Genomic DNA, 26,414 nt, shown 5'->3' on the forward strand with positions numbered 1-26,414 from the left:
ATATTTTTTCTTAATATTTTGAAAAAGGCTGCCATGCTTAATGAAATGTTTTTAAGTAGAACATTTAGAAATTATCATACTCCTATTTCTTTTTTTCTAGATACACAGCAGCCAACTTCAGTCTCAAATGATTCATGAAAAACAGGCAGATAGTGTGAAGAGGTGGACTGGAAAAGATTTTATTAAGTTGTGACATTGGCATTAACAAAATAGAGCTGTATTGAATAGCATAATTTACTATTTGTCTGAATATGAACACCAACTACAAATAATGGAAATTAAGCTTTAGCATAACAAAGGAAGCAACATGAAATCGAAGATCATGTGTATATTTCAGAAGGATTTAGCACAGTAGAGACCTGGACTATTCATATCTGAATTATAATCGCTATTTGACTGAATATGAATAATGTATTTGGGGCACTATTCAAGGCTGAATTGAATCGATTACCAATATTCAGTACAGCTCTATAAAATATGCAATATTTTTATTCTCTATCCTTCTTTAAAGAAATAGTTTAAGTAGTAAGACATTTCATTTAAAAAATGTATAAAGAGAAGTGGTTAAGAAATAGATGGGTTGGGGTTTTTTTTTTGACAGCCAGCAGAGAACTTTTTTTTATTTTTTTAAACCAAAACTGCTGTTGATTCTTTTCTTGTCTATGACCTTTCCTTTCAAATTTTCTTTACACTGTGTTCCTGCACAGAAATTGGAAGGCAACCATGGGGACAACGTGGCAAGACATTATAATGACCTTAAGGAGTCTGGGCTGGAAAAACGAAGCCAGAGTCGCATTTTCTTCCTCCGAAACTTCAACAATTGGATGAAGAGTGTTCTCATTGGTAAATAGCTTGCACTGAGTTGTTCATTTTTCCATTTTTGCTGGTCATCCATATTCCTTTAAGAGAAACATGTTTTTTCAATGGGTAATGGGTGTGCCTATTGCTCAGAGCTAGAGGGTGCTACATGGGATATGGAAAGGCTAGCAGATATGTAAATGTTCCCCCCCCTCCCTGTTTACAATGCTTAACTTTCTTCTTTTTGTATGGAATCAGCTAAAGAAAATGGACTTCTAGAAAAATTAGAATTGGAAAATTTTCTCATAAAATTTTCCTTATTGGTTTAATATTGTCAAAGGGATATTTTTCTCAGATAATGCAAATATTGCATAGGATATTTGAAATCAATATGGGAAAAAACCCCAATAGGGGCTAGATTCTCAAAAATTTACGTTAAAAAATGATGGGCTGCTGTTACAGCCGTTTATTGTAGCAAGTCATTCTCCAAAAAACGCTCATGCAAATGAGGTTGGCGGAGAGTAGTGAAGGTTCGCTAAATTTGCATATGCCCATCAAAGTTCAGTATAGCTAAAAACAACAATAAAAGGCTCCATTTAAAGAACATATAGTCTAAAAAGAGGCAATCCTGCAGCAATCCCAAAATATATCACTATTCATATGTGATTTGTTGTATTCAAACACCATGTTAAAAAATAATTTTTAAAGGTGCATTAGTGCTAAAATGAATCCGCGAACACTTTAATTCAAATACAAGACAGCTTGAAAGCTAACCCTCTGTAAACAGCTTAGTAAAATTGAATAACCAATTATTCTTTAGCACTCTCCAGACCAGTAGAGGTTAATTTTTACGAATGGGTATATATCCAATTATGACCAGCAGGTAGAGACTGAAAACAAAACTGTGGAATAGTATATAATATATTCCCTTCTCTATTCTCATCAGTCTTTCAGTCTCCAGCAGGTGTTGAGTGATCTGTACCCATCTCCCTTGGTAGGGCTGTTGGAATTTGTTTAGGGGGTTTCTAGTCCCTGTTTTTGGCCGGACAGAGCTTGGGCGGGCCCTGTTTGGGGGTCCGTCTGACCTCAGAGGTGTCATACCTGGTGGGTCTCGAGCGGGGTCCCTCACCCCACTTCCTCCACCTCCCCACATTTTTTTAGAGGAGCCTCAGCAATAAGCCTTGCCCCCTAAATCAAGCAAGGCATATTGCTTTGAGAGCCAGTGGAGTCTGTTCTAAAAAAAAAAAAAAAAATCCTGAGGTAGTGCCAGTCTGCAGGGTTGCTTCCCTGTCAGTTTACTGTATTTTACTGTACAGTCAAACCTCGGTTTGCGAGTGTTTGCAAGACAAACAAAACACTCAGCAAACTTTTGACTCGCAAACCGAGTGTTGACTCGATTTGCGAGCATCCCCCCCCCCGATAACCGGCATCGCTCCCCCCCGCTCGCAAAGGCCCCCTCGCTCTAACTGGCACCCCCCCCTGCGTGAACCGGCCCCCCCCCACCCAAAAAACTTAAACTTACCCCCCCCCCTCCCCGTCTGGCACCAGCACGCAGTCACAGATCGTGCCGGTGCCTAGAAGATCTTCCAGCTTCTGCCTACCTTGAGCATGCATCTGCACATGCTCAAGGACTTCTAATTCTCCCTCTCGCCGAGGTAAAGAAGAACTTCCTAGCATTGGTTCTGAATCTATCCCCTCTTAACTTTTCCGAATGTCCTCTCGTTCTTGTAGTTTTTGAAAGTTTGAAGAATCTGTCCCTCTTCACTTTCTCTATGCCCTTCATGAACTTGTAAGTCTCTATCATGTCCCCTATAAGTCTCCTCTTTTCCAGGGAAAAGAGCCCCAGTTTCTCCAATCTTTCAGCATATGAAAGGTTTTCCATACCTTTTATCAATCGTGTTACTCTTTTCTGGACCCTCTCGAGTATCGCCATATCCTTCTTAAGGTACGGCGACCAATATTAGACGCAGTACTCAAGATGCGGGTGCACCATCACCCAATACAACGGCAGGATAACTTCTTTCGTTCTGGTTGTAATACCTTTCTTGATAATACCTAGCATTCTATTCGCTTTCTTAGAGGCCGCTGCGCACTGCGCCAACAGCTTCATTGTCTTATCCACTATTACCTCCAAGTCCTTTTCTAGGGTACTTTCACCCATTACCATCCCTCCTATCATATAGCTGTACTTCGGGTTTCTGCTTCCTACATGCAAGACTTTACATTTCTCCACATTAAACCTCATCTGCCATCTCATCGCCCACTCTTCCAGTTTGTTCAGGTCCCTTTATATATCTTCACAGTCCTCTTTAGTCTTAATTCCACTAAATAGTTTGGTGTCGTCTGCGAATTTAATTACCTCGCACTTCCCCCCTGTTTCTAGATCATTTATAAATATATTGAACAGCAGTGGTCTGAGTACCGACCCCTGCGGAACACCACTCGTGACCCTCCCCCAGTCAGAGTAATGGCCCTTCACTCCTACCCTTTTCATCCTTCCCACCAACCAATTTTTGATCCATCTATGCATGTCTCCTTCCACCCCATGGTTCTTCAGTTTCCGTAGAAGGCGTTCATGGGGTACCTTGTCAAAGGCTTTTTGGAAATCTAAGAATACAATGTCTATGGGGTCCCCTTTGTCCATCCGTTTGTTAATTCCTTCAAAGAAGTGCAATACGTTCGTTAAGTATGATCTTCCTTTGCAGAAGCCATGTTGGCTTGTATTCATCAGTTTATTCTTTTCTAGATGCTCATCGATGCTGACTATTATCAGCGCTTCCGCCATCTTCCCCGGAACCGAAGTCAAACTCACCGGTCTGTAGTTCCCCGGGTCACCTCTCGATCCTTTTTTAAAGATGGGCGTAACATTAGTTATGTTCCAATATAGAAATATAGAAACATAGAAATAGATGGCAGATAAGGGCCATGGCCCATCTAATCTGCCCACCCCAATGACCCTCCCCTACCTTTCTCTGTGAATAGATCCCACGTGTCTATCCTATTTGGCCTTAAAATCAGGCACGCTGCTGGCCTCAATAACCTGAAGTGGAAGACTATTCCAGCGATCAACTACCCTTTCAGTGAAAAAGAATTTCCTAGTGTCCCCGTGCAGTTTCCCGCCCCTGATTTTCCACGGATGCCCCCTTGTTGCCGCGGGACCCTTGAAAAAGAAGATATCTTCTTCTACCTCGATGCGGCCCGTGAGATACTTGAATGTCTCAATCATGTCGCCCCTCTCTCTGCGTTCCTCGAGTGAGTACAGCTGCAACTTATCCAGCCGTTCCTCGTACGGGAGATCCTTGAGTCCCGAGACCATCTGGGTGGCCATTCTCTGGACTGACTCCAGTCTCAGCACATCCTTACGGTAATGCAGCCTCCAGAATTGCACACAGTATTCCAGGTGGGGCCTCACCATGGATCTATACAATGGCATAATGACTTCAGGCTTACGGCTGACGAAACTCCTGCGTATGCAACCTATGATTTGCCTTGCCTTGGATGAAGCTTGCTCCACTTGATTGGCAGTCTTCATGTTCTCACTGACGATCACCCCTAAGTCTCGTTCTGCTTCAGTTCTTGTTAGGATCTTGCCATTAAGGGTGTAAGTCTTGCATGGATTTTGGCTGCCCAGGTGCATGACTTTGCATTTTTTGGCATTGAAGCTGAGTTGCCAGGACCTAGACCAGCGCTCCAGTAGGAGTAGATCGTGCATCATGTTGTCGGACATTGAATTTATGTCTGTTGTGCTTTTGCCCACTACATTGCTTAGTTTGGCGTCATCGGCAAATAATGTTATTTTACCTCGCAGCCCTTCTGCCAAGTCTCTTATAAAGATGTTGAATAAGATCGGGCCCAGGACCGAGCCCTGCGGCACTCCACTGATTACCTCCATCATTTTGGAGGGGGTGCCGTTCACCAGTACCTTCTGAAGCCTACCTCCAAGCCAGTTCCCAACCCATTTCGTCAATGTGTCGCCCAATCCTATATCTTCAAGTTCTAAAAGGGAAGGAGAATGTTCTATAGTGCCTTGACTTTCTTTTATGTGGCCTAATACCAGTTAGGAATGCCAGCCTCTACAGGTAATGCAGTGCTTTCTGTTTTTTTTTAACATCTACTCACCTTCATTATAGGTTTCCAGATGATGGAATATCTGGTTTTAGACTAATCTTGAAGCGATGCTTGTTCTAGATCAGGGGTCTCAAAGTCCCTCCTTGAGGGCCGCAATCCAGTCGGGTTTTCAGGATTTCCCCAATGAATATGCATGAGATCTATGTGCATGCACTGCTTTCAATGCATATTCATTGGGAAATCCTGAAACCCGACTGGATTGCGGCCCTCAAGGAGGGACTTGATCCCTGTTCTAGATGATCATGCGAAGGGCCTCCTGGACTCAAATGATCCTGAGGCACTTTGACATAATATTTGTTGAAACGTGGACTGAATAGGGGCGAGTTCTACATTCCAAATTGGGAGGATTATCTACATTGAAGTAAAAAAATATCTGCTGCCTCGCTTCCATCTGAATCTGTAGCCACTAAGCTATTCAGCATAAGAACATCATAACAGCCATACTGGGTCAGACCAGTAGTCCATGTAGCCCTGTATACTGTTTAGTACCTGGCAGAAACCCAAATAGTAGCAAGCCCTGTCATATCATGGTTGTGTTGTTTGCTGTCGTTGAAAAAGAAATACAAAAAATTATTTTTTGGAGATTGGTAAAAGAAAAAGTAGATTGATTTGATACTGTTTCTTGGCTTATTTTTTAGGAGAATTCTTAGATAAGGTACGAGAAACAAAGAAGGAAGACATCACAGTGCTGGATCTGGGCTGTGGAAAGGGTGGAGATCTGCTGAAGTGGAAAAAAGGCAAAATCGGCAAACTTGTATGCACAGGTAATAAAGAATCTCTTCAAGGTGGAAGTGTTCTCAGCTTTTAACTCTGCAAATGAGTTGAGAAATGTCCTTTGATCTGCTTTGCACTAGATTTTTTATTTTCACTTTTTTAATTCAATCTTCTTGAGGCTTTTCTGTGATAAAAGATGTTCCCAGTAGTTGTCCCAGTAAGAATTCCTGGGACAGCTCTGCCTGGGAGAAGGGTCAGACATCCCCTCCCTTTTGTTTTGATCCTTCTCTCTCTCTTTCTCATTATACAAATGTATTTCTACCTTTCTCCATTTTGTATCGGTATGTTAATTTTTGTCTGTGCGTTTGATTGTTTGTAATATTAATTGTAATTTGTTTTTAACTCATGCCCTTTTTATTTTTTGTTTTTATATTATGTAAAACCACGTTGAATTTTGATAAGGCGGTATATCAAATTTTTAAATAAACCTGAAACCTCGGGGTCTGCAGCAGAAGGGCCACATTTTTAAAATAATACCTGCCCGGCTGACTTGCATTAACACTTGGAAGCTCGGAGTCAATGGCGTAGTGAGGGTGCGCGTGCCCCTCCCCTGTCCTCTTCTCCGCCCCCACTTCCCTTCCCCCATACCTTTTAAATTTTCCAGGCGCGAGAAACATTACAAACTTGCTGCCTACGTCAAGTCTGCTATCTCTCTGACATCACTTCTTAGGCGCAGGGCCCGAAAGTGACATCAGACAGAGGCAACATCGACCTGGGCAGCAAGTTTGTAATGCTGCTTGCGCAGGGAAAATTAAAGAGGTACGAGGGAAGGGGGTGCACATGGGTGGCAGGGGGGTTGGGAAGGAACAGGATGTGGCAGAGAGGAGACCGCACCCGGGATGGGTGTCTGTCCGTCCCCCCATCCCCTTTACTATGCCACTGCTGTTAGGTCCCTTGGGAACAGTGCTTGCCCCTGCGGAGTCATGCAATTGATTGCAGGCTGATTTGACCCTATGACTGGCTGTGAGGTTTGGCAGAGGTTGGCTGCTCACCCCTCACCCCCCAACCGAAGAAGAGACAAGCTGCTAGAGCCACCTTTGTTTGTCTTAGGCAGAAATTCCTTCTCCATCTTCAGCTGCAGTGAGAAGCTGTTGCAGACACAACACTTGGCATTTCTGTGTGTACAGCTCATTATTGTCTATAGGAAAATTGAAGTGGGTCTGAATTAAGCAAAACTGGGGGTTTCTGGGGTTGTCCCAAGGTCCCCCATCTCTAAAATCTTATTTTCTAAAATCTTCAATTTCTTTGGTTAAACCTGAAGTTGTAACCTTAGATTCATTATGGGACTTAATTGCTGGTTTTATAAAGTCTACTACGCCTAAATTTCAATATCTGGAAGAAAAAATTATAAAACATACAAAGGAACTTAAACATTTAAGGAAAGAATTGTCTGATTCAGATGCATCTATTCAGAAAATTGAAAAGGAAATAATTACATCTAAACAACTTCAAGAGACTTTAATTAAAGACAATACCAACTTGAGAAGGAAAGTTGAAATGCTTGAGAACAATTCTCGTAGTAATAACTTAAGGCTAATTAACTTTCCTAAATTAGAAATGGTAAATCCAAGAGAAATGCTTAAGAGATACTTGATGGAAATCCTAGAAGTATCAGAAGAAGTGCTACCACCATTCACACGTGTTTATTATTTGCCGATGAAAGTTTCTGTAAATCAACAAAAAGAACTGGCTCAACAAACTTTAAATGTTTCAGAATTGTTGGAGACATCTGATAAAGACTTGGCATCGCCAGCAACTTTGATTCTAACTGTGGCGCTTCCGTTAGATAAAACATGGTTATTAAGACTTTACTTTAAAAATAGACAGAAAATTTTTCTTGGTTGTAAAGTACAAATGTTTCCTGATCTTACAAGGGAGACACAGAGGCGTCGCCGTGAATTTCTTCTTTTGAAATCTGGGGTTACTTCTCTGGGGGCTACCTTTTATTTGAGACACCCATGTAAATGTATAGTGTGTTACCGTTCTGTTAAATATGTATTCTTTGAGCCATCTCAATTGACAACTTTTGTAGCTATGTCTCGTCTGGATGGAGGATTATCTTGAACCCTAATATAATTAAGAAACCTTTTTTTTCAGTGCTTCTGCCTTTAGCATCTTGCAAAAAAATTTCTGTTATTTTAATTTTTCGCTAAATTTAAAACTTGGATCCAGTAGGAGGACTTGAGCATAAATAGTTAAATAATGTTTCTTTATTGGATGTTAATTACCTTATGATTATTTGATTATGACTATTGCTTTCTGTACAAGTGGTTAGCTTGATTTAAATTGAAAATTAATAAAGAAATATAAAGATAAAATCTTATTTTGTGTGTTTTTGAACTTTTTATTTTGCTTCCTTGGGCCATTTTATGGCACCAAAAAAATGCCACAGTGGCTATCTTGGATTTCCTAATTTTATTTTAAAAGCCTTCTTCTGCCACAATTTGTCTCAATTTTGGTATCAATTTTTATGGACTCCCCAGATTGTTTTTTTGTGCTAGATGGCTGACTGAGGAGCATCCTGTATGCTGCAGGGTGCGCGAGGGAGAGAGCAGGAGTCACTCTATGGGTCAAGAGGGACAGAAATTTTGAGATCTTGGTAGTAAAGCCCTGCTAGAGGCTCTAAGTTCAAACAATTTTTATTGATGCAAACAACAACAAATACAACATTAAAACTTGTATAACAATGATGATGCATCAAATATAATAATATGATGAACATATTGATGTGGTCAATATTACGGTGCTTAGTAGAGGCTCTAAATCGTGATTCTACATTGCCAGCAAAGTGATTTTACTTAGATGCCCCTGACCCTGAAAGGAGACATGGTAGACCAATAGAGGTCCCTGGAGATCCCAGGTAAGGTCTTTGACCCAGATTTTGTGTCTTTGATGTATGCAGCTTACTAGAAGCATAAAGGATTGTCAGCTCTGTCTGTGAGCCAGCTGGTCAGTGCTAAGAGGAGTTTTTTTCCTCCACAGAGTGAGTTTTTGCAGCAGCTGTTAGAGTTGCAGGAAGCAGAGGTCCACTAGGAAAAAGACTGGAAAGATTTGGGGTTGCATGTGATTCTCTATTCTCCCGTCATGCATTCTCTTTGGAGGATTCTGAATTTCAGATTGGAGCAGGCAACCAGGGATCAGTGCACAGGCTATTTATACTGATGGATCTAACATGTTATTATAGTCTCTCTGTGGATTTAGAGTCCCTGCAAAGTTAGGCTGCCCAGCTTTCACTGCTAAGCAGTACTAAGTCACAGCCAATACACTTTCCTTCACATCCAGAGATTACCAGGATGATAACGGAGCATTGTGACACGTCATAGGATCCCCTGTTGGGGACCAGGGCAAAGATGAAATTATATTCAATGACTTCTAATTTTCAGCAATTGTTTACTACGCCTAAAGAGGATGCAGTTTACTAAGAGAACTTCTCTGCCTAGTGAAGGGGGAGTAGTCCTGAAGGGTTCTCAAGATCGCAAACTAGACTTACTCTTCAAAAGGCAGTTTGAGGCTTTGGCTCTAGGCCTTAAAGTTGCAACTGCAGCTTCCTTTGTGTTACAGGCCTGCCATATGATGCCTCACCAGATTCCGGCCGCAGGTGAGGGCAGGGTGCCCTCCTGTGATTCTGGAAGTTGTGGACTATGTGGCGGATGCTATTTATGACATGCTTAGGGTCATGAGTAAAGTGTCAGATTATTCTATTTCCACCTGCAGAATGTTCTGGATCAGGCAGTGAGCGAGTGATTCGGCATCTAAAACCATCGTGATCAAGCTCCCCTTCAAGGTTCAGGGCGACTTAGCAATTGACAGGACCACTTGATGTTCAGTATGATGATGATTCATTGTCCCAAGTCCTTGCCAGACAGTAAACCACAAGATTCCAGCAATTCCAGTCATGGTTTCTTTCAGGGCTGTGGAGTCGGAGTCGGAGTTGGAGTCAGAGGAAATTTCGGGTACCTGGAGTCGGAGTCAGAAGTACAAAAAACTGAGGAGTCGGAACATTTATCTACCGACTCCATTTTTGAACTTGGCATACCAATCACGAGCGATTCTTTCAACTATAGCACCCACTATATACACAGCACAAATGTTGCGAGCAGCTTCTGCGGCCTTAGAACCTTGATTAAAAGCAAAAAGAAGGTGGTGTCGAAAATGCTCATTTCTCTCAACTTGACATTCCATTTTAACGATCTGAAAATTAACCAGTGCTGTGGAGTCGGAGTCGAGGAGTCTAAGTCGGAGGAAATTTCGGGTACCTGGAGTCGGAGTCTGAAGTACAAAAAACTGAGGAATCGGAGTCGGAGTCAGAACATTTATCTACCGACTCCACAGCCCTGGTTTCTTTTGCAGCTACAGGAGACCGCGTTATGGGTCTGTGGATTCCTTATCTATGAGGTCCTTTCAGGGCTCTGGACAGAGGTTTGGAGGTTCCAGGAGAGTCTCTGCATCCGACTCTCACTCAGCAGCAAATGCCAAAAAGTCCCAATGATGCCAGGTCAGCCAAGATCCCATGCATAGGAGGGAGACTATCAGAGTTCTGTGAGACTTCGGCACAGATTTCTTCAAACCAATGGGTGCTGGACATCATTTGAGAAGGATAAAAATTTGAATTCTGTCAGCCCCCTCAGAGACATTTTTCTGGATTCTCTGGCAGGAAGACCGGAGAAAGTGGCCAAGGATCAGCTCGATTGTACTAAGGTGGTTACAAATTGGAGCCATAGAGCTGGTTCCAGAAACAGACTTAGGCTCAGGGAGATACTCTATATATTTCATTGTGCCAAAGAAAGAAGACTTGAGACCAATTCTGGATCGCAAGGCAGTCAATGCAGCGTTGAAGGTTCCCAGTTTCTAGATGGAAACAGTGAGATTGGTCATCAGTTTGGTTGATCTGACAGAGGCTTAATGGCATATCCCCATCTTTCCAGACCACAGGAGGTTTCTCAGGATCTATGTGCTAGAGAGCCATTTTAAATTCTCGGCACTGACATTTGGTTTGGCAACTGCACCTCGCACTATCACCAAGGTAATGGTGTTGGAAGCAACGCCTCTACGCAAAGCAGTCATTTGGGTTCATCCATAATTGGACATTTGGCTGATCAGGGAGCCATCAGTGATGGAATGTCATTGGGCAGTGTCTCAGACAAGCTTCTACAGGACCTGGGGTGGATTATAAATTTTAAAAAGAGCCAATCTGAAGTCTAGAGTATTTGGGGGTTCTGTTCAACACAGTAGAGGGCTAAGTTTTTCTCCCAGAACCACTCAAGCTGAAGCTCAGATGCCAGATTATGGAAATCTTGGCAAAGCCGAGCACACCTGCGTCCTACAGGGTCCACTGCTAGCACATTGGTCACCTTAGAAGGATTCTCTCCAATCACAATTAGCCTGGATAACAGAGGTGCGCCAGAATCTACAGTGGTGGCTCTGGCCAGAGTCACTATCCATAGGTCTACCACTCCGCATAGAGTCTTGGGTGATCCTCACGACAGATGCCAGTCTTTATGGCTTGGGGGGGAGGGGGGGTCATTGCGAGGGCCACACTGTACAGGCAGTCCCTGAGTTACAGATACCAGACTTAAGAGCGACTCATACTTAAGAATGCAGTTGCAGCTTCATTTGATTTCACTAAGCAGTATTTCCAGCGGCATAGACTCCTACACTTCTCCTACAACAAACTGAGGAGTCGGAACATTTATCTACCGACTCCATTTTTGAACTTGACATACCAATCACGAGCGATTCTTTCAGCTATAGCACCCACTATATACATAGCACAAATGTTGCGAGCAGCTTCTGCGGCCTTAGAACCTGTGGACTGCTTCAAGTCTTCTTATGTCCTTCGCCAGATATGGTCTCCAAAACTGAATCCTGCCCAGTAGTGTGCTTAGGTTCTATCTACTGGAGTCTCCATCAAAGCTCACTCCAGTCTATCTTAACCATCCCAGCCATCGAAACCCTCCCCAGCCCGTCCTCAACTGAATGTCCATATACGGGACACAGGCCGTGCAAGCCTGCCCAGTACTGACCTTAGTTCCTTCAATGTATACCCATTATTATATGATTAAATATCCTCTGTGTTCATCCCACACTTGTTTGAACTCTGTCACCGTTTTCTTCTCCACCACCTCCCTCGAGAGTGCATTCCACGCATCAACCACCCTCTCTGTAAAGAGGAATTTCCTAACATTACTCTTGAATCTACCACCCCCTCAACCTCGTATTATGCCCTCTGGTTTTACCATATTCCTTTCTCTGGAATAGATTATGTTCTATGTTAATACCTTTGAAGTATTTGAATGTTTGAATCAATATCTCCCCTGTCCTTTCTTTCCTCTAGGGCAGGGGTGGGCAATTCCAGTCCTCGAGAGCCACAGGCAGATCAGGTTTTCAGGATATCCACAATGAATATGTATGAGATGAATTTGCACGCACTGCCTCCTTGAGATGCAAAACTATCTCATGCATATTTATTGTGGAGATCTTGAAAACCTGACCTACCTGTGGTTCTTGAGGATTGGAATTGCCTACCCCTGCTCTAGGGTATACATATTCAGGGCTTCCAGTCTCTCCTCATATGGCACAAACCTCCTGCCATTTTCGTTGCCTTCCTCTAGACCACGTCAAGTCTTTTTATGTCCTTCGCCAGGTCTCCAAAACTGAACTCAATACTCCAAGTGGGGCCTCACCAATGACCTGTACAGGGGCATCAACACTTTCTTTCTTCTACTGGTTACTCCTCTCTTTATACAGCCCATCATCCTTCTACAACAGCAACCGCCTTGTTACACTGTTTCTTCACCGTTAGATCTTCAGAAACTATCACCCTAAGGTCCCTCTCCCCATCCATGCATATTGGCTTCTGGTACATCCCATTTATAAGGAATTGTATGTTGTTTTCACAGAAAGGAAGGATTAGAATGTAATTCTACCCCCCCCCCTTACTCTTCTCTTTTATATATAAGTTCATGTAAACCTTTTTTTTCCTATATTTTAAGTTCTTGTAAACCGTGCCGAGCTCCACAACACCCGTGGAGATGATGCGGTATATAAACTTAAGGTTTAGTTTAGTTTAGTTAGGTTTTTACCTCGATAATCCTCTTTCCTGTAAAACCGCATACGAGTCCTTACACTTTGCCCTGTCAGTTATCTGTTACTCCTGCATTGGCTTGTAGGCTGAGAAGAGTGTTCAGCGACTGCTAGCAACTTTATAGCTAAACGACCTAAATTAGAATAGATGAATATTGCCAGCACCCACGTAACTCTGGGAGTACTTTGTAGGTGACCTTACTGATATTCAGCAATGAGGTATTTAGCTCCTTTTCCAAGATGAGTTCACAAACTTAATTGTCAGACCTCGTATTTATTGCCTGAGGTACAAACTTACTCTGGCTTTTACAAAGTTGTGGTAGAAGTTTCTACTGTGGACCAGCAAGGGAAATGCTCCAACGCTCATAGAATTCCTATGAGTGTCGGAGTATTTACCTCGCCGGTCCACAGTGAAAACCTCTACCATGCCTTTGTAAAAGAAGCCCTTAGATTGTAAACCCTTCAGGGACGGGTACCTAGAGTACCTGAATATAATTCATCTTAAACTACTACTGAAAAGGTGTGATCAAAATCCAAATTAGAAAATGACACGGTGACAAAATTCATCACCGTTCCCGTCCCCGCAGATAACCGCTGGAAATAATCCCGTGTAATTTTCTAATATCTATTTCAACCTCGGTCCTTCTACACCAGCATTCTTCAAAGCAAAGCTTGTGGGTCAGTGGTTGTGGCCATTCATACTCTGATTCTTATGGGAGCCAAGTATAGGACAATCAAACCATTGTGACATTACTGATGAGTTTGGCTCTTAGGCATTGGTGGAATGAGGCATTATGACATCACAATATCTGGATACCGGAGACTGTCATTCTTTAGTGTCTATCTCAACCTCAGTCCTTCTACACCAGCATTCTTTTAAGCAAAGCTTGTGGGTCAGAGGTTGTGGCCATTCATACTCTGATTCTTCCCTCTCTCCTTAAAGAATGGCATGAAGATAGTTTCCCGCGGTTATCCGCGGGGACGGGAACGGTGATGAATTTTGTCACCGTGTCATTCTCTAATCCAAATCGCATGAGAAGAAATATTAGTGGGTATGTGTAATATGTAAACTACCTAACTTAGGGCTCCTTTTAGAAAGCCGCAGTAGTGGCTACAGCGGCAGTAATTGCTCCGACGCTGATAGGGATTTAAAGGAAGTCGTAGCGTTTGCCGCACAACAGCCACTATCGCGGATTTAAAAAAGAAAGGGGGGGGGCGGGGTTAAGGAGTTGTTATTCATTTTTATCAACACTTATCTTTTGCCATAGGTATTTGTGTGACTTATTTCTGAATGTTGGGAGTAGGGTAGTGGGGAAGCACAGTTTAGACACGGTGAAACAATTTAATTTTAAAACAAACAAAAAATATGAATGCTCTTATAGATGAATGGTACCTGTCATTTGAATGTTCATCGGTTTTATTCACTTTTCCAGGGAAGGCTTATTTACCCTCTTATACCTATGAGGTTGACATATATGTGATACATTTTTTTTTTCATTACAAATGTGTATTTGTTAGCTTTCTTTTCTGTTCTCAGCAGACCTTTTTGTACTCTTCTGTGTTGGAGGCTCTTACTCCTGAGGTATATTGTAGAATACCTGCTTTGTCTATAGTGTAGTGAGACTCGTACTTCATGATTGACTACCTAATGGCATTATCGCTTTGATTTTTTTCTTTGTTTGACCCTACATGAAGATAGGATAGAATAAAATGTACTAAAACCTCCCCATCTCCATTGACTCAGTGGAAGAAATAACTCTAGTGCTCATATGGACATATTCAGATTCTCTTCTTTTTATGTTTATTTTTCTAGATCTAGCTGATGTTTCTATACAGCAGTGCCAGCAACGTTACAATGACATGAAGAGCCGAAGCCGTTATAATGAGCATATCTTTAGTGCAGAATTTATTACTGCTGATTCCACTAAGGTATCTTCTTTACTTATTTCTGGCTACTGTGTAGCCATTTATGTATTTATTTTGGTTAATGGAATTTGAGCTTTCAAAATAAGCTGTACACATTTTTACTGTTTGTTGACATTTGAAGCTCCTGCCAGCCCCAGATGACTTACAAATTAAATATAAATTATTTAAAAGAAATATGTACTGCAGTAATGATAAATCATAAAATAATGTAAAATAAATATTAAAAGTAAAGGGGATGGAACTTGTATACCACTTTTTCTATGAGGTTTACACATTCAAAAAGCAGTTTATATATTTTATATACCGTATATACTCGAATATATGTCAATCCAAATGTAAGTCGAGACCCCCCTTTTTCCCCCCCAAAAAGGAGGAAAAATGATTTGCTCTAATATAAGTCGGGCGGCTTAATATTCAAGTGTCCTGGCCTGTCAGGCTCTGCACCCAACACCCTTCCCTCCCCTGACAGGCACTGCACCCAACATCCTTCCCTCCCCTGACAGGCACTGCACCCAACACCCTTCCCTCCTCCCTTTCCCTATCAGGCACTGCACCCAACACCCTTCCTTCCCCTATCAGGCACTGCACCCGGCACCCTTCCTTCCTTTCTTTCCCTATCAGGCACTGCACCCGGCACCCTTCCTTCCTTCTCTCCTCTGTCAGGCTCTTCATCCAGCACCTTTCCTTCCTTCCCCTGTCACTCTGCATTCTTCCTCTCAGGCTCTGCCCTCTGTCCCCCACCCTCTCCGGCCCTATCTTCATACCTCTGCCAATCCGTGGTGGAGGTGCTGAACGCCGAGCAGCAGTGCCAAATTGCGCTGCTGCTCGTGCCGCTCAGATGAGGAAATTCGATTGTGCAGCCGGTTAGCAGTGGGGCAGGAATTTGAAAAGCTTGCTCCTGCCCGCTGCACCTCCACCATGGATTGGCAGAGGACCTGCTACACCTGCACCTCCACCACGGATCGGCAGCGGTATGATAGGGCAGGGAGGAGAAGGGGGGCAGAGCCTTGCGGCGGCAGCCTTAAAATAAATTCTGGGAGTAGGCATTGACCTGAATATAAACCGGGATCCCTATTTTTGGGCCAACCACAGTCCAGATGCTGAGCGTCGATATTCCTGCTTCCATTATTTTTGTTCTCTCCTTGGTCCTGTTAGACGGAGTGAGGGCGGGAGGGGGGAATTGCCACCGTGGTCACCGCGTCTGTGCTTAAGGTGCCTAAGCATGCGCAATAGAAGAAACATAGAAACATAGAAAATGACGGCAGAAAAGGGCCATAGCCCATCAAGTCTGCCCACTCCAACAACCCTCCCCTAATCTACACTCTATCACTCGTCCCCAAGCTGCCCTCCTCTATGCTACCCTCGTAGGGATCCGACGTGGGCATCCCATTTATTCTTAAAATCTTGTATGCTGCTGGCCATGATCTCCTGCTCCGGGAGCTCGTTCCAATGGTCCACCACTCTTTCAGTGAAGAAGTACTTCCTGGTATCCCCATGAAATTTCCCCCCCCCCCTGATTTTCAACGGATGTCCTCTTGTGGACGAGGGTCCTTTTAGAAGGAAAATGTCGTCTTCCACTTCTATTCGACCAGTGATGTACTTAAACGTCTCTATCATATCTCCCCTCTCCCTACGTTCCTCGAGAGAGTATAGCTGCAACTTGTGCAGCCTGTCTTCATACGAGAGATCCTTGAGCCCCAGGATCATCCTGGTGGCCATTCGCTGAACCGACTCAACTCTCAGCACATCCTTACGGTAGTGCGGCCTCCAGAATTGCACACAGTACTCCAGATGAGGTCTCACCATGCTTCTGTACAACGGCATAATGACCTCTGGCTTCCGGCTAACAAAGCCTCTACGGATACATCCCAGCATTTGTCTAGCCTTAGATGAAGCTTTCTCCACTTGATTGGCTGATTTCATGTCTCCACTAATGATTACCCCCAAATCCCGCTCTGCTGTAGTCCTGGACAAGGTTTCACCATTCAGTGTGTATGTCTTACACGGATTATTGTTACCAAGGTGCATGACCTTGCATTTTTTCGCATTAAAGCCCAGCTGCCAGGTTGTGGACCAATGTTCCAGTAAAAGCAGGTCCTGCCTCATGCTGTCAGACTAATCATTTTTACTTGCGGTGTCACTCACAGTGTTACATAATTTGGCATCGTCGGCGAATAATGCTATTTTACCTTGAAGCCCCTTAGTCATGTCTCCTATAAATATGTTGAAAAGGATCGGGTCCAAGTGAGGGCAATGGGGAAACCGCTGCTGGCTCCTTCTACTGCGCACGTGTGACACGGGATCACAGAGGCAGGGATCACTGAGTTTGAAGTGCACATGAGCGCTAAGGGTTTTATTATGATAGATATATATACATGGTGACCGAGGTATGTGTGTACAGTAGAGCTGCAGGAAGAAAGACTGTGTTTCTGGAGCTACTGCTTCTGCCTTCCCTTGTAGTCCATTGTTCATACATTCCTTAGCAGGCCAATAGGCTACAAGGAAAAAAGCAGGATGGAAGGTTGATGTCTCCTAAGCTACTAGTCCCATCTTCCCCTGCAGCCTATTGTTTGGCTAAAAAATATCTAACCAATGGGGCTAATAGCAAGGAACAGAGAAGAGCTGCAGAATAGGTCAGACAGGCTTCCTGCTTAAGCCTACCATAGAGAGGAGGAGTAATGCTCTGGGAAAGGAATTAGGAAGCAAAGAGTAGCACAGGCACTGAGGAAAGGGAAGGGAACAGAGGCTGAGGAAAGACACATTGAATATGAAAGAGGGAACAGAGCTAAAATGAATGCAAGCTGGGAGGCATGGGCTATGATACAAAGGTGAAGGATGGGCTGAAGAAAGAAAAATAAAGATGAGGACAAGGAGAGGAACTGTGGGGTTCAAAGAGCGGGTGGATGAGATAAGGGTTCTTAAAAGAGAGAGTATCAGGTTGGAGGGATAACGTGGCAGGAGAGGTGAAAATAGGAATAAAAAAAAATCAAGAACAAATAAGGAAAAGCTAATACAGTCAAACCTCGGTTTACGAGTGCACCGGTTTATGAGTGTTTTGCAAGACGAGCAAAACATTCACAAAATCGGCGCCTCAGAAACCGAGTTTGACTCGATTTACGAGTGCCATCTTCCCCCGATCCAGCATCCCCCCCCCCGACGAGCATCCCCCCACCCACTCGCGTCATCCCCCCCACTGTGATTCTACATCCCCCCGAGCACTGAAACGAAATCCCTTACCCCGATTGGGCACCAGCACCAACGCATAGGACATGCCGGTGCCCAAAGATCCTCCCTCTTCTGGGCTGGGCGGTGCGTCAAAGGAGATCCTTCCTGTTGCCTGTGCTGGGCTGGACTGGGCTTTGAGCATTTGCACATGCTCAAAGCCTTCTGATCTCGCTCTCTCTGAGATTCTGAATCTGAGAACTTTTGGAAAAATTTGTTGAATGTTCTAAAAAGGATTCTTGAGACTCTCCATGATTTTTACCTTTTATTGAAAATTGAGTGTGTTTTAATCTTTATTCATTTTCAAATGTTACATCAAGTGAATTACATAATCTCAATAAAAATTTATATATATACATACTTGATTATCTCATCTATTAATATTTGATTTAATTTTATATAAAAATTAATATTTTAATTCATATTAATATTTCAAAAATCTAAATTTATATATATTTTTTTTAATATTATACTATCCCTTCCCTTCCCCCCTCCCTTCAGAACCTCAATATCTGAATAAAATTTTTTTTACAGTTCCCCCCTTACTTTCTTATCTAATTCTAAACATGGGAAAATTAATCATTCTTTACAGTATTCAGTTAATGGTCTCCATATTTTTTGAAATTTATTTATATATCCCTTTTGTGTTGCTATAGTGAGTTCCATTTTGTATATGTGGCATACAGAATTCCACCAGAATGTATAATTTAATCTGTCATGTTTTTTCCAATTATAAGTGATTTGTTGTATTGCTATTCCAGTTAAAATAAGTAGAAGTTTGTTATTACTTGATGATATTTGACTTTTTTTTCTCATAGTTGTTCCAAACAATATGGTATCATATGTCAGGGCTACTGGATTTTCTAACATCCTATTTATTTGAGGCCAAATTGATTTCCAGAATGTTAATATGAATGGACAAAAGAATAAAAGATGATCTAATGTCCCAATTTCGATATGACAGTGCCAGCATCTATTAGATTTAGAGCTATCAATTCTATGTAAACGTGTAGGGGTCCATAAAGCTCTATGTAAAAGAAAAAACCAAGTTTGTCTCATAGATGCTGAAACTGTACATTTTAACCTCCAAGACCAAAGTCGTGGCCATTGAGATGCACTAATTTGGTGCTTTATCTCAATGCTCCAAATGTCTCTAAGACCATTTTTTGGTTTTTTATTTATATAACCGGATATTAATTTATACCACTGTGCAGCTTCATGACCTATTGAATTAATCTGGAAACACAGGAATTCCAAACTGTGATAATTGGTAAGATTTTTCCATTCAGGGAACCCTACCTGAATGGATTGCTTCAATTGCATCCATCTAAAATATTGTGTTTTATTAAGATCAAATTTATGTTGCAATTGTGAAAACTCCAGCAACTTACCATTTTTTATTATATCATCTAAAGTACGAATATCTGTTAACATCCAGTCCTTCCAGATTATTTTGAAACCGCCTATTTTGATCTTGGGGTTTAGCCAAATCGTTTGAATTGTTGATTTATTAATTGGGATAGGAGTTAGATTACTTATATATCTTAAAGTTTTCCATGTATCCATAAGTATTTTATGTTCTTTGTATAGCCCTGGCATTTTGATACTAATTACATGACTAAGACGTAAAGGAAACATGAGTCTCCATTCTAGCCAGAACCAGTCTGGAATATTATCAGTGGGTTCTGGGAGGATCCAATACATACCTTGACGTAAAATATAGGCTTGATGATACCTATAAAAATTGGGAAAATTTACCCCTCCCTCCGCAATTGTTTTTTGCAATGTCACTAGAGCAATTCTGGGGTTTTTCCCAAGCCAAATAAATTTTGTTAATATCCTATTTAACTTTGTATAAAAAGAATCTTGGAAGAAAACTGGTATCATTCCCATTTGGTAACAAACTACAGGCAAGATCATCATTTTAATTGTTTGTACTCTTCCCCACCAAGATAAATGCAGTGGATTCCAATGGTCACACATCTCTGTTACTTTTTGTAATAAACATTTTTCATTAATTTTCATTGTGTCGTTCAAATTTTTTGTAATCCAAATTCCAAGATATTTAATTGCTTCCTCTTTCCAAACAAAAGAGAATGTATCAAATAATCCTTTTGTACAATGTACATTTAATGGAAGTATTTCTGATTTGTTCCAATTTATTTTATATCCAGAAAATTTTCCAAATTTTTCAATTAGGTCAAGTAAATGTGGAATGGTATATTCTGGATTCCTTAAATATAATAATAAATCATCAGCATAAGCTGATATTTTGTATTCTTTATCTGAATGTGGTATACCCTGTATCTCCTTCATTTGTTGAATTGCTATTATTAAGGGTTCTAAAACAATATCAAACAGTAAAGGAGACAAGGGACAACCTTGTCTAACTCCTCTCTGTAAATTAAATTTTTCTGAAAATGTATTATTAATATATAATCTAGCAGAAGGGGAGCTATATAATGTTTGTATCATTTGTATGAATCCAGGACCTATGTCAAACCATTCCATTGCTTGATACATAAAAGTCCATTCTACTCTATCAAAAGCCTTTTCTGCATCTAGAGATATAGCGAAAGTAGGTTCGTTCATTTGTTTTGATAGGTATAACATATGAAATGCCAATATGAGTTATGAGATGAATGTCTTTGAGCTACAAATCCTGTTTGATGCATTCCTATAATATGTGGAGAGCTTTAGCCAATCTTAAAGCTAATATTTTTGCTAATATTTTACCATCTACATTTATTAAAGATATTGGCCTATAGTTTGAAACCAAAGTGGGGTCTTTATTTGGCTTTGGCAAAACGATAGTTAATGATTCTGCTATAGTGCCATTTGTTGAACCTTTATTAATTTGATATTGATAAAGATTTAGTAAATAGGGTAACAAAAATTTTTGAAATGTTTTATAGAATTCTATCGTATATCCATCACCACCTGGAGCGGATCCAACTCTAAGGGATTTTAAAGCTGTTTCTAATTCTTTTAGTGATATTGGTTCATCCATATTTCGTTTTATATGTTCAGGAATTTTTGGACCCTCTAACATTTGTAAAAATTCTAAACCTTCTTTTTTTTTATTTGAATAAGTCTTAGAAGAATAAAGGGATCTATAAAATTTTAAAAATTGTTTTAAAATAGAATCAATATTTGTAAGTGTTACGCCATTTTCATCTTTTATTGCAATTAATTTTGTTTTTTTTTTTTGCTTTAAGGTAATTTGCCAATATTCTTCCTGCCTTATTTGAGTTTCCATAATACAATGTTTGTTGAGAAAATAATTCTTTCCTGATCAATTTAGATGAAATCTCATTATATTTTATTTTAAGTTTCATTAATGCTTGTTGAGTAGAATATTCCCATTTTTCTGTTAGTTTTTTTTCTAAATTTTTAATCTCATTTTCTAAATTTATAAATTCTTTTTTGATCTGTTTTTTAAGATAAGCCGAATATGAGATTATTTGACCTCTCATTGATGCTTTAAAAGCATCCCATAATATTTCTTTAGAGACTTCATTATTATCATTTATTTGAAAAAAATCTTTCATTTTTATTTGAAGATTTTCAATAAAGGTTGATTCAACAAGCAATGTATTATCAAACTTCCAGTATGGTCTATTTATATATTGATCTGTAATCTTAATTTTAATCCAGACCCCACCATGATCAGATAAAATGATTGGATCAATGGCAGCTTGTGATATCTGATGTGTCAAATTCTTTGAAGTAAAAATATAATCTATTCTAGAAAAAGAATTGTGAACATGAGAACAAAAAGAAAATTCTCGTCCATTAAAATGAAGTATTCGCCAAATATCTATCAAATCACATGAGTGTATCAAATTATCTAGACCCATAGATTTCATATATCTACTTGGGTTTTTATCCAATAGAGGATCCATAACAGCATTAAAATCCCCAGCTACTATTAAATTAGAAGTAGCCAGTGGTAATATCATTTGTTGAATAGACTTAAAAAATTCATTTTGGTTCGAATTAGGGGCGTATATATTAATTAACGTCATGGTAGTATTTCCCATTTTCATTTCCACATTTATCCATCTTCCATTAGTATCCGATGCCCTCAATTTAAATGAAGCATTACATTTTTTATTTACTAGAATAGCAACACCTGCTTTTTTTCCTTTTGCTGGTGAGAAAAAACATTGTTTGACCCATCCCCCTTCTAACTTTTTTGATTCAATGTCTGAGAGGTGGGTCTCTTGAATGAAGCATATATCAGCTTCTTGCCTCTTCAAAAATAATAAAGCTTTTTTCCTTTTTATTATATGATTTAGACCATTAACATTCAGTGATAATATCTTAATTTCCATTTATAATGTTAAAGTATCTTTCTTTAAAGTATAAACTTTGAATATTAGTTTTTATTAATTTATCCCATTTTAATAATTTTTTTATATTATCCCTTTCCCAATCTTTACCCATTTTTATATTGAATTTTACTAATCCTTTTCCTCCCTCCCTACCCCATTTAAATACGAAAACTTGGATACGCATATAATGGTTAGGTGTAATTAACTCCCAAGCTATTACTCAAATTTACTATATTTACTACAATTGTTTGTTCCTTCTATTTATTTTAATTATAAATTTCCAGAATCTATATTAGTATTATATAGGATTTATAATAAATTATAACAGTATTTATGCATTCATACATTTATGTTTAAGCCATATGAAATTTTTGAGTTGAACAGAATGAGAACCCATAAAACTCATTAACAGTATTAACATTTACTTATTTAAAGATATGAATTGCATCTAAAATCTTCAGAAAAAATTAAAGATAATTCATAAGTTTATATTTTGCCTTGTTCAACTTTCTATGTGTTTATTCTCACGTTTCATCACCCTTGTCTCAACATTGTATCTTGAATTATTGTTCCAAGAAAGTTGTCCTCAGTGTCTGTGTAATTTCCTCCACTGTAGAGAAGTTGCAGTCATTGAAATTCGGAGTGTGCTGGCGTTGCTGTTACTGGGGTAGATAGGAGATCTCTGTTTTGTTGTTTATGAGTTTACCGGCATTAAGCCTTGAAGAGAAAACGGGCTGGTAAACGGTGGGACTCTGGATCAAAGACATTCGATCTCAGGCTGTGTAGACGATGACCAAATCCTCGCTTTCCAAGTCTGGTATATATGAGTCAGGCAGAGGCAATGAAAAGTAATGTATCCACCATTGATTCCTGTATTCTGACATTGGGGAAATGATAGCAGACAGCAATGTTGGCAACAACAGAATTTCCCCTCTGTCGGAGAGTTCGCTCAATATCTCTTCTGTCCGCTCCGTCCCAGCCCATCATTCTCCATGAAATTCACGTCCCTCAACCTCTGTCATTGTTGTCACCATTACCAAAATTTAAAAACAACCCTTTAGCCGCCTCCATTCTTCGATCTCGACCATTGCTGGGTCTCCCCTAGCTATCCGGACACAGTCTATCATTCTTCAGACGTAGATTCCATGCTTGTCTTGTCCGATCTTATCAAGTCTCTGTCCATAAGTCTATGTTCTTTATTTTAAATGGAGGAGTCTTTTTTTTTTTTTTCTTTCTCCTTTCTTTCCTCGCGAAGCAACGCCCCTTTTATTTTTCCAATCAGCAGACAGTGCACTCCAAGTCAATGAGCTATATAAGCAGAGTTCTGCGTCAGAACCTCAAACGGAAGTCTTCCATCCTCGTGACATCTCTTGTAAGTTTGTTTTATTTCATTTTGTAGAATCTTATTATGGAAATTAGTTAAGAATTTTGACTTTACGTTAACTCGTATGAAGTGTTCTTTCCTTGTTATTTTACAAGAACATTCCATATATTCAAATATAATTCCATCCTCGTGGATTTTTGTCCGTTGTGTCAGAATTTTTTTTTTTTTTTTTTAAATTTATTTTTCAACTGTAAAATTTTTGTAAGTCATTTAATTCATAGTTAAAAGTATATATATTGTATAGAAATTAAAATTAAATGTGATATGTTCACTTACTTTTAAGAAGACATAGGTTGTTCATTTTGTTCTATGAAATCTTGTAGTTTTTTGGGGTCTGAGAAATTTTGGGTTGTATTATTGATAGTTATTTTCATTATCGCCGGATATAAAAGACCATATCTAGCCCCCATTGATTTTAATTGTGGTCTCATGTCCAAGAATTGTTTTCTTTTCATTGCAGTTTCTTTAGCGAAGTCAGGGACGATATGTATTATTGCGTCTTGACATTTTAGATTTTTATTTTCTTTGGCTAGTTGGCTGATTTCTACTGCTTGTTGATGTCTGAGCAATTTGAAAATTAAAGTTCTTGGACCCAGTTGTGTATTTTTCCTTTGGGTTGGAATCCGGTGTGCTCTTTCAATTTCTAAAGCTGTTTTAAATTTCAATGGGAGCACTTTAGGTAAAAAATTCTGTAAGAAGGTAATGGGGTCATTTCTTTCTACCCCTTCCGGCATCCCGATAATACGTAAATTATTTCTACGTTCGCGATTTCTACTGTCTTCAAGATCCCTTTTTATTTCTGATATTTCTTTCCATAATGTTTTATTTTGTCTCATTTCAATATTTATTTGTTCTGAGTTTTCTTCCAGAATATTTATTCTATTTTCTGTTACCTCTACTCTCTTGGTGAGTAATGCCGCATCGTCCATTGCCTTTTGCAATTTTTTATTGCTGTCTAGAACAATTTCTTTTATTTGTCTTAATTCCTCCATAACGTCGGGGCTTTCATCAGATGGTAACGGTATATTCAAGGGAGGAGTTGAGGGTTCCGGTTTTGATCTTTTATTACTTCCTAATCCAGATCCTCCAGCTTTTTGTTCTCCTTTATTTTGTTTGTTGGATGCCATAATAAGTTGTTAAATCCTCTTTTTTCTTTTTAGATTTTGATTATTTTTGTAGTTTTTCTTTAATTTGGCTTGTTTACACGGAGCTAGTCGTTCACCCGACCATCTGAGTCGCGTCCAAGCCACGCCCCCTCTTTATTGAAAATTGAACCATTTAGGCCTGTTCTATTTCCTGTCCTTAAACCAGTGACTCAGTTAATTGATTACACTATAAGATTCCAGTGCTTTGGAAAAATTGGTTTCTCTAAGAACTGTGCTCTTGGTTGAGGTCTGAGGTCTGTCTGTGGTGGTGGGAATGGGGGATATGGTGGAATAGCAGCAGCAACAGAAATCTTTGTAGATAAAATCTAAATATAAAATATAATTTTTTAAGACGCTGATAGATTGCATCAGAGCCCATGGAAGCAAAACATCTGTTCATCTGCCATGTTAATAGTCCTAGAATTGCTTTGGTATCTTTACAGAAATCAATTAAGGAGGGTGGGGTAAATTTCCCAAATTTCTATAGGTATCATCAGGCCTATATTTTACGTCAAGGTATGTATTGGGTCCTCCCAAATCTCATTGAATACATTCCAGATTGGTTATACTTGGAATGGCGACTCCTGTCTCCTTTACATCTTTGTCACATTCTCAGTATCAAGATGCCCAGATTGTATAAAGAAAATAAACTTTTATTAGATACATGGAAAACTCTAAGATATGTAAGTAATTTAACTGAAATTCCTATTAGTAAATCGACATATATGGCTAAACTCCAAGATTCAGATTGGCGGAACTAAGATTGTCTGGAGGCATTGGTTAAATGCAGGAATACGAACTTTAAATGATGTTATTTCAAATGGAAAGATGCTTGAGTTTACACAATTGCAAAATAAATTTGGACTGAATAAATCACAATTTTATAAATGGTTGCAATTGAAGCAGACCATTCAGGCAGGGTTCCCTGAATGGAAAACTTTAAATTTTCAATACAGCATGGAATTTTTATGCTTCCAGGCAGATTTTCTGGGTCACCAGGCCGCACAGTGGTATAAAGTTATTAGTGAATTGGTTAATAAAAAACCTAAAAATGGTCTTAGGGATATTTGGAGCATTGAGATTAAACATCAAATTTTGGCATCTCAATGGCCACAAATTTGGTCTTGGAGAATAAGATGTACACTGTCAGCATCTATGAGACAAACTTGGTTTTTTCTTTTGCATAGAGCATTTTGGACCCCTGTTAGATTACAAAAATTAAATAGTTCAATGTCTAATAGATGCTGGCATTGTAAGCTTGAAGTAGGGACTTTGGATCATCTTTTATTTTTCTGTCCCTATATATTAGCCTTTTGGAATTCGATCTGGGATCAAATAAATTCTTTATTAGATAATCCTGTAGCATTAACTTATGATACTGTGATATTTGGCATATCTATGAGGAAAAAGAGTCAGATATCGGCAAGTAATAACAAACTTTTATTGATTATGACAGGAGTTGCCATGCAACATATTACTACAAATTGGAAAGATCACACAAGACTTAATTTTAATTTCTGGTGGAATTCACTATGTCACATATATAGAATGGAACGTTCAATAGCAATACAAAATGGAAATTATAAAAGGTTTAATGAAATATGGGGGCCATTGACA

General features: G+C 39.8%; 1 protein-coding gene across 3 annotated transcripts in view; it reads left to right on the forward strand.

The window, feature by feature from the left end:
- The window catches only part of RNMT (RNA guanine-7 methyltransferase), a 97,167-nt gene that overhangs the window by 20,683 nt on the left and 50,070 nt on the right, over positions 1-26,414 (forward strand). For all 3 annotated transcript variants that reach the window (XR_004538387.1, XR_004538386.1, XM_033934157.1), the window contains exons 3-5: positions 708-843; positions 5,565-5,690; positions 14,597-14,712. Coding sequence is in view for 1 of the 3 variants with exons in the window: in XM_033934157.1 (XP_033790048.1) it covers positions 708-843; positions 5,565-5,690; positions 14,597-14,712 (378 nt within the window). In the remaining 2 variants the exon portion in view is untranslated. The remainder of the gene's footprint in view (positions 1-707; positions 844-5,564; positions 5,691-14,596; positions 14,713-26,414) is intronic.

This window comes from Geotrypetes seraphini, chromosome 2 (genome assembly GCF_902459505.1).
Source record: "Geotrypetes seraphini chromosome 2, aGeoSer1.1, whole genome shotgun sequence".
NCBI classification, from domain to species: Eukaryota; Metazoa; Chordata; class Amphibia; order Gymnophiona; family Dermophiidae; genus Geotrypetes; species Geotrypetes seraphini.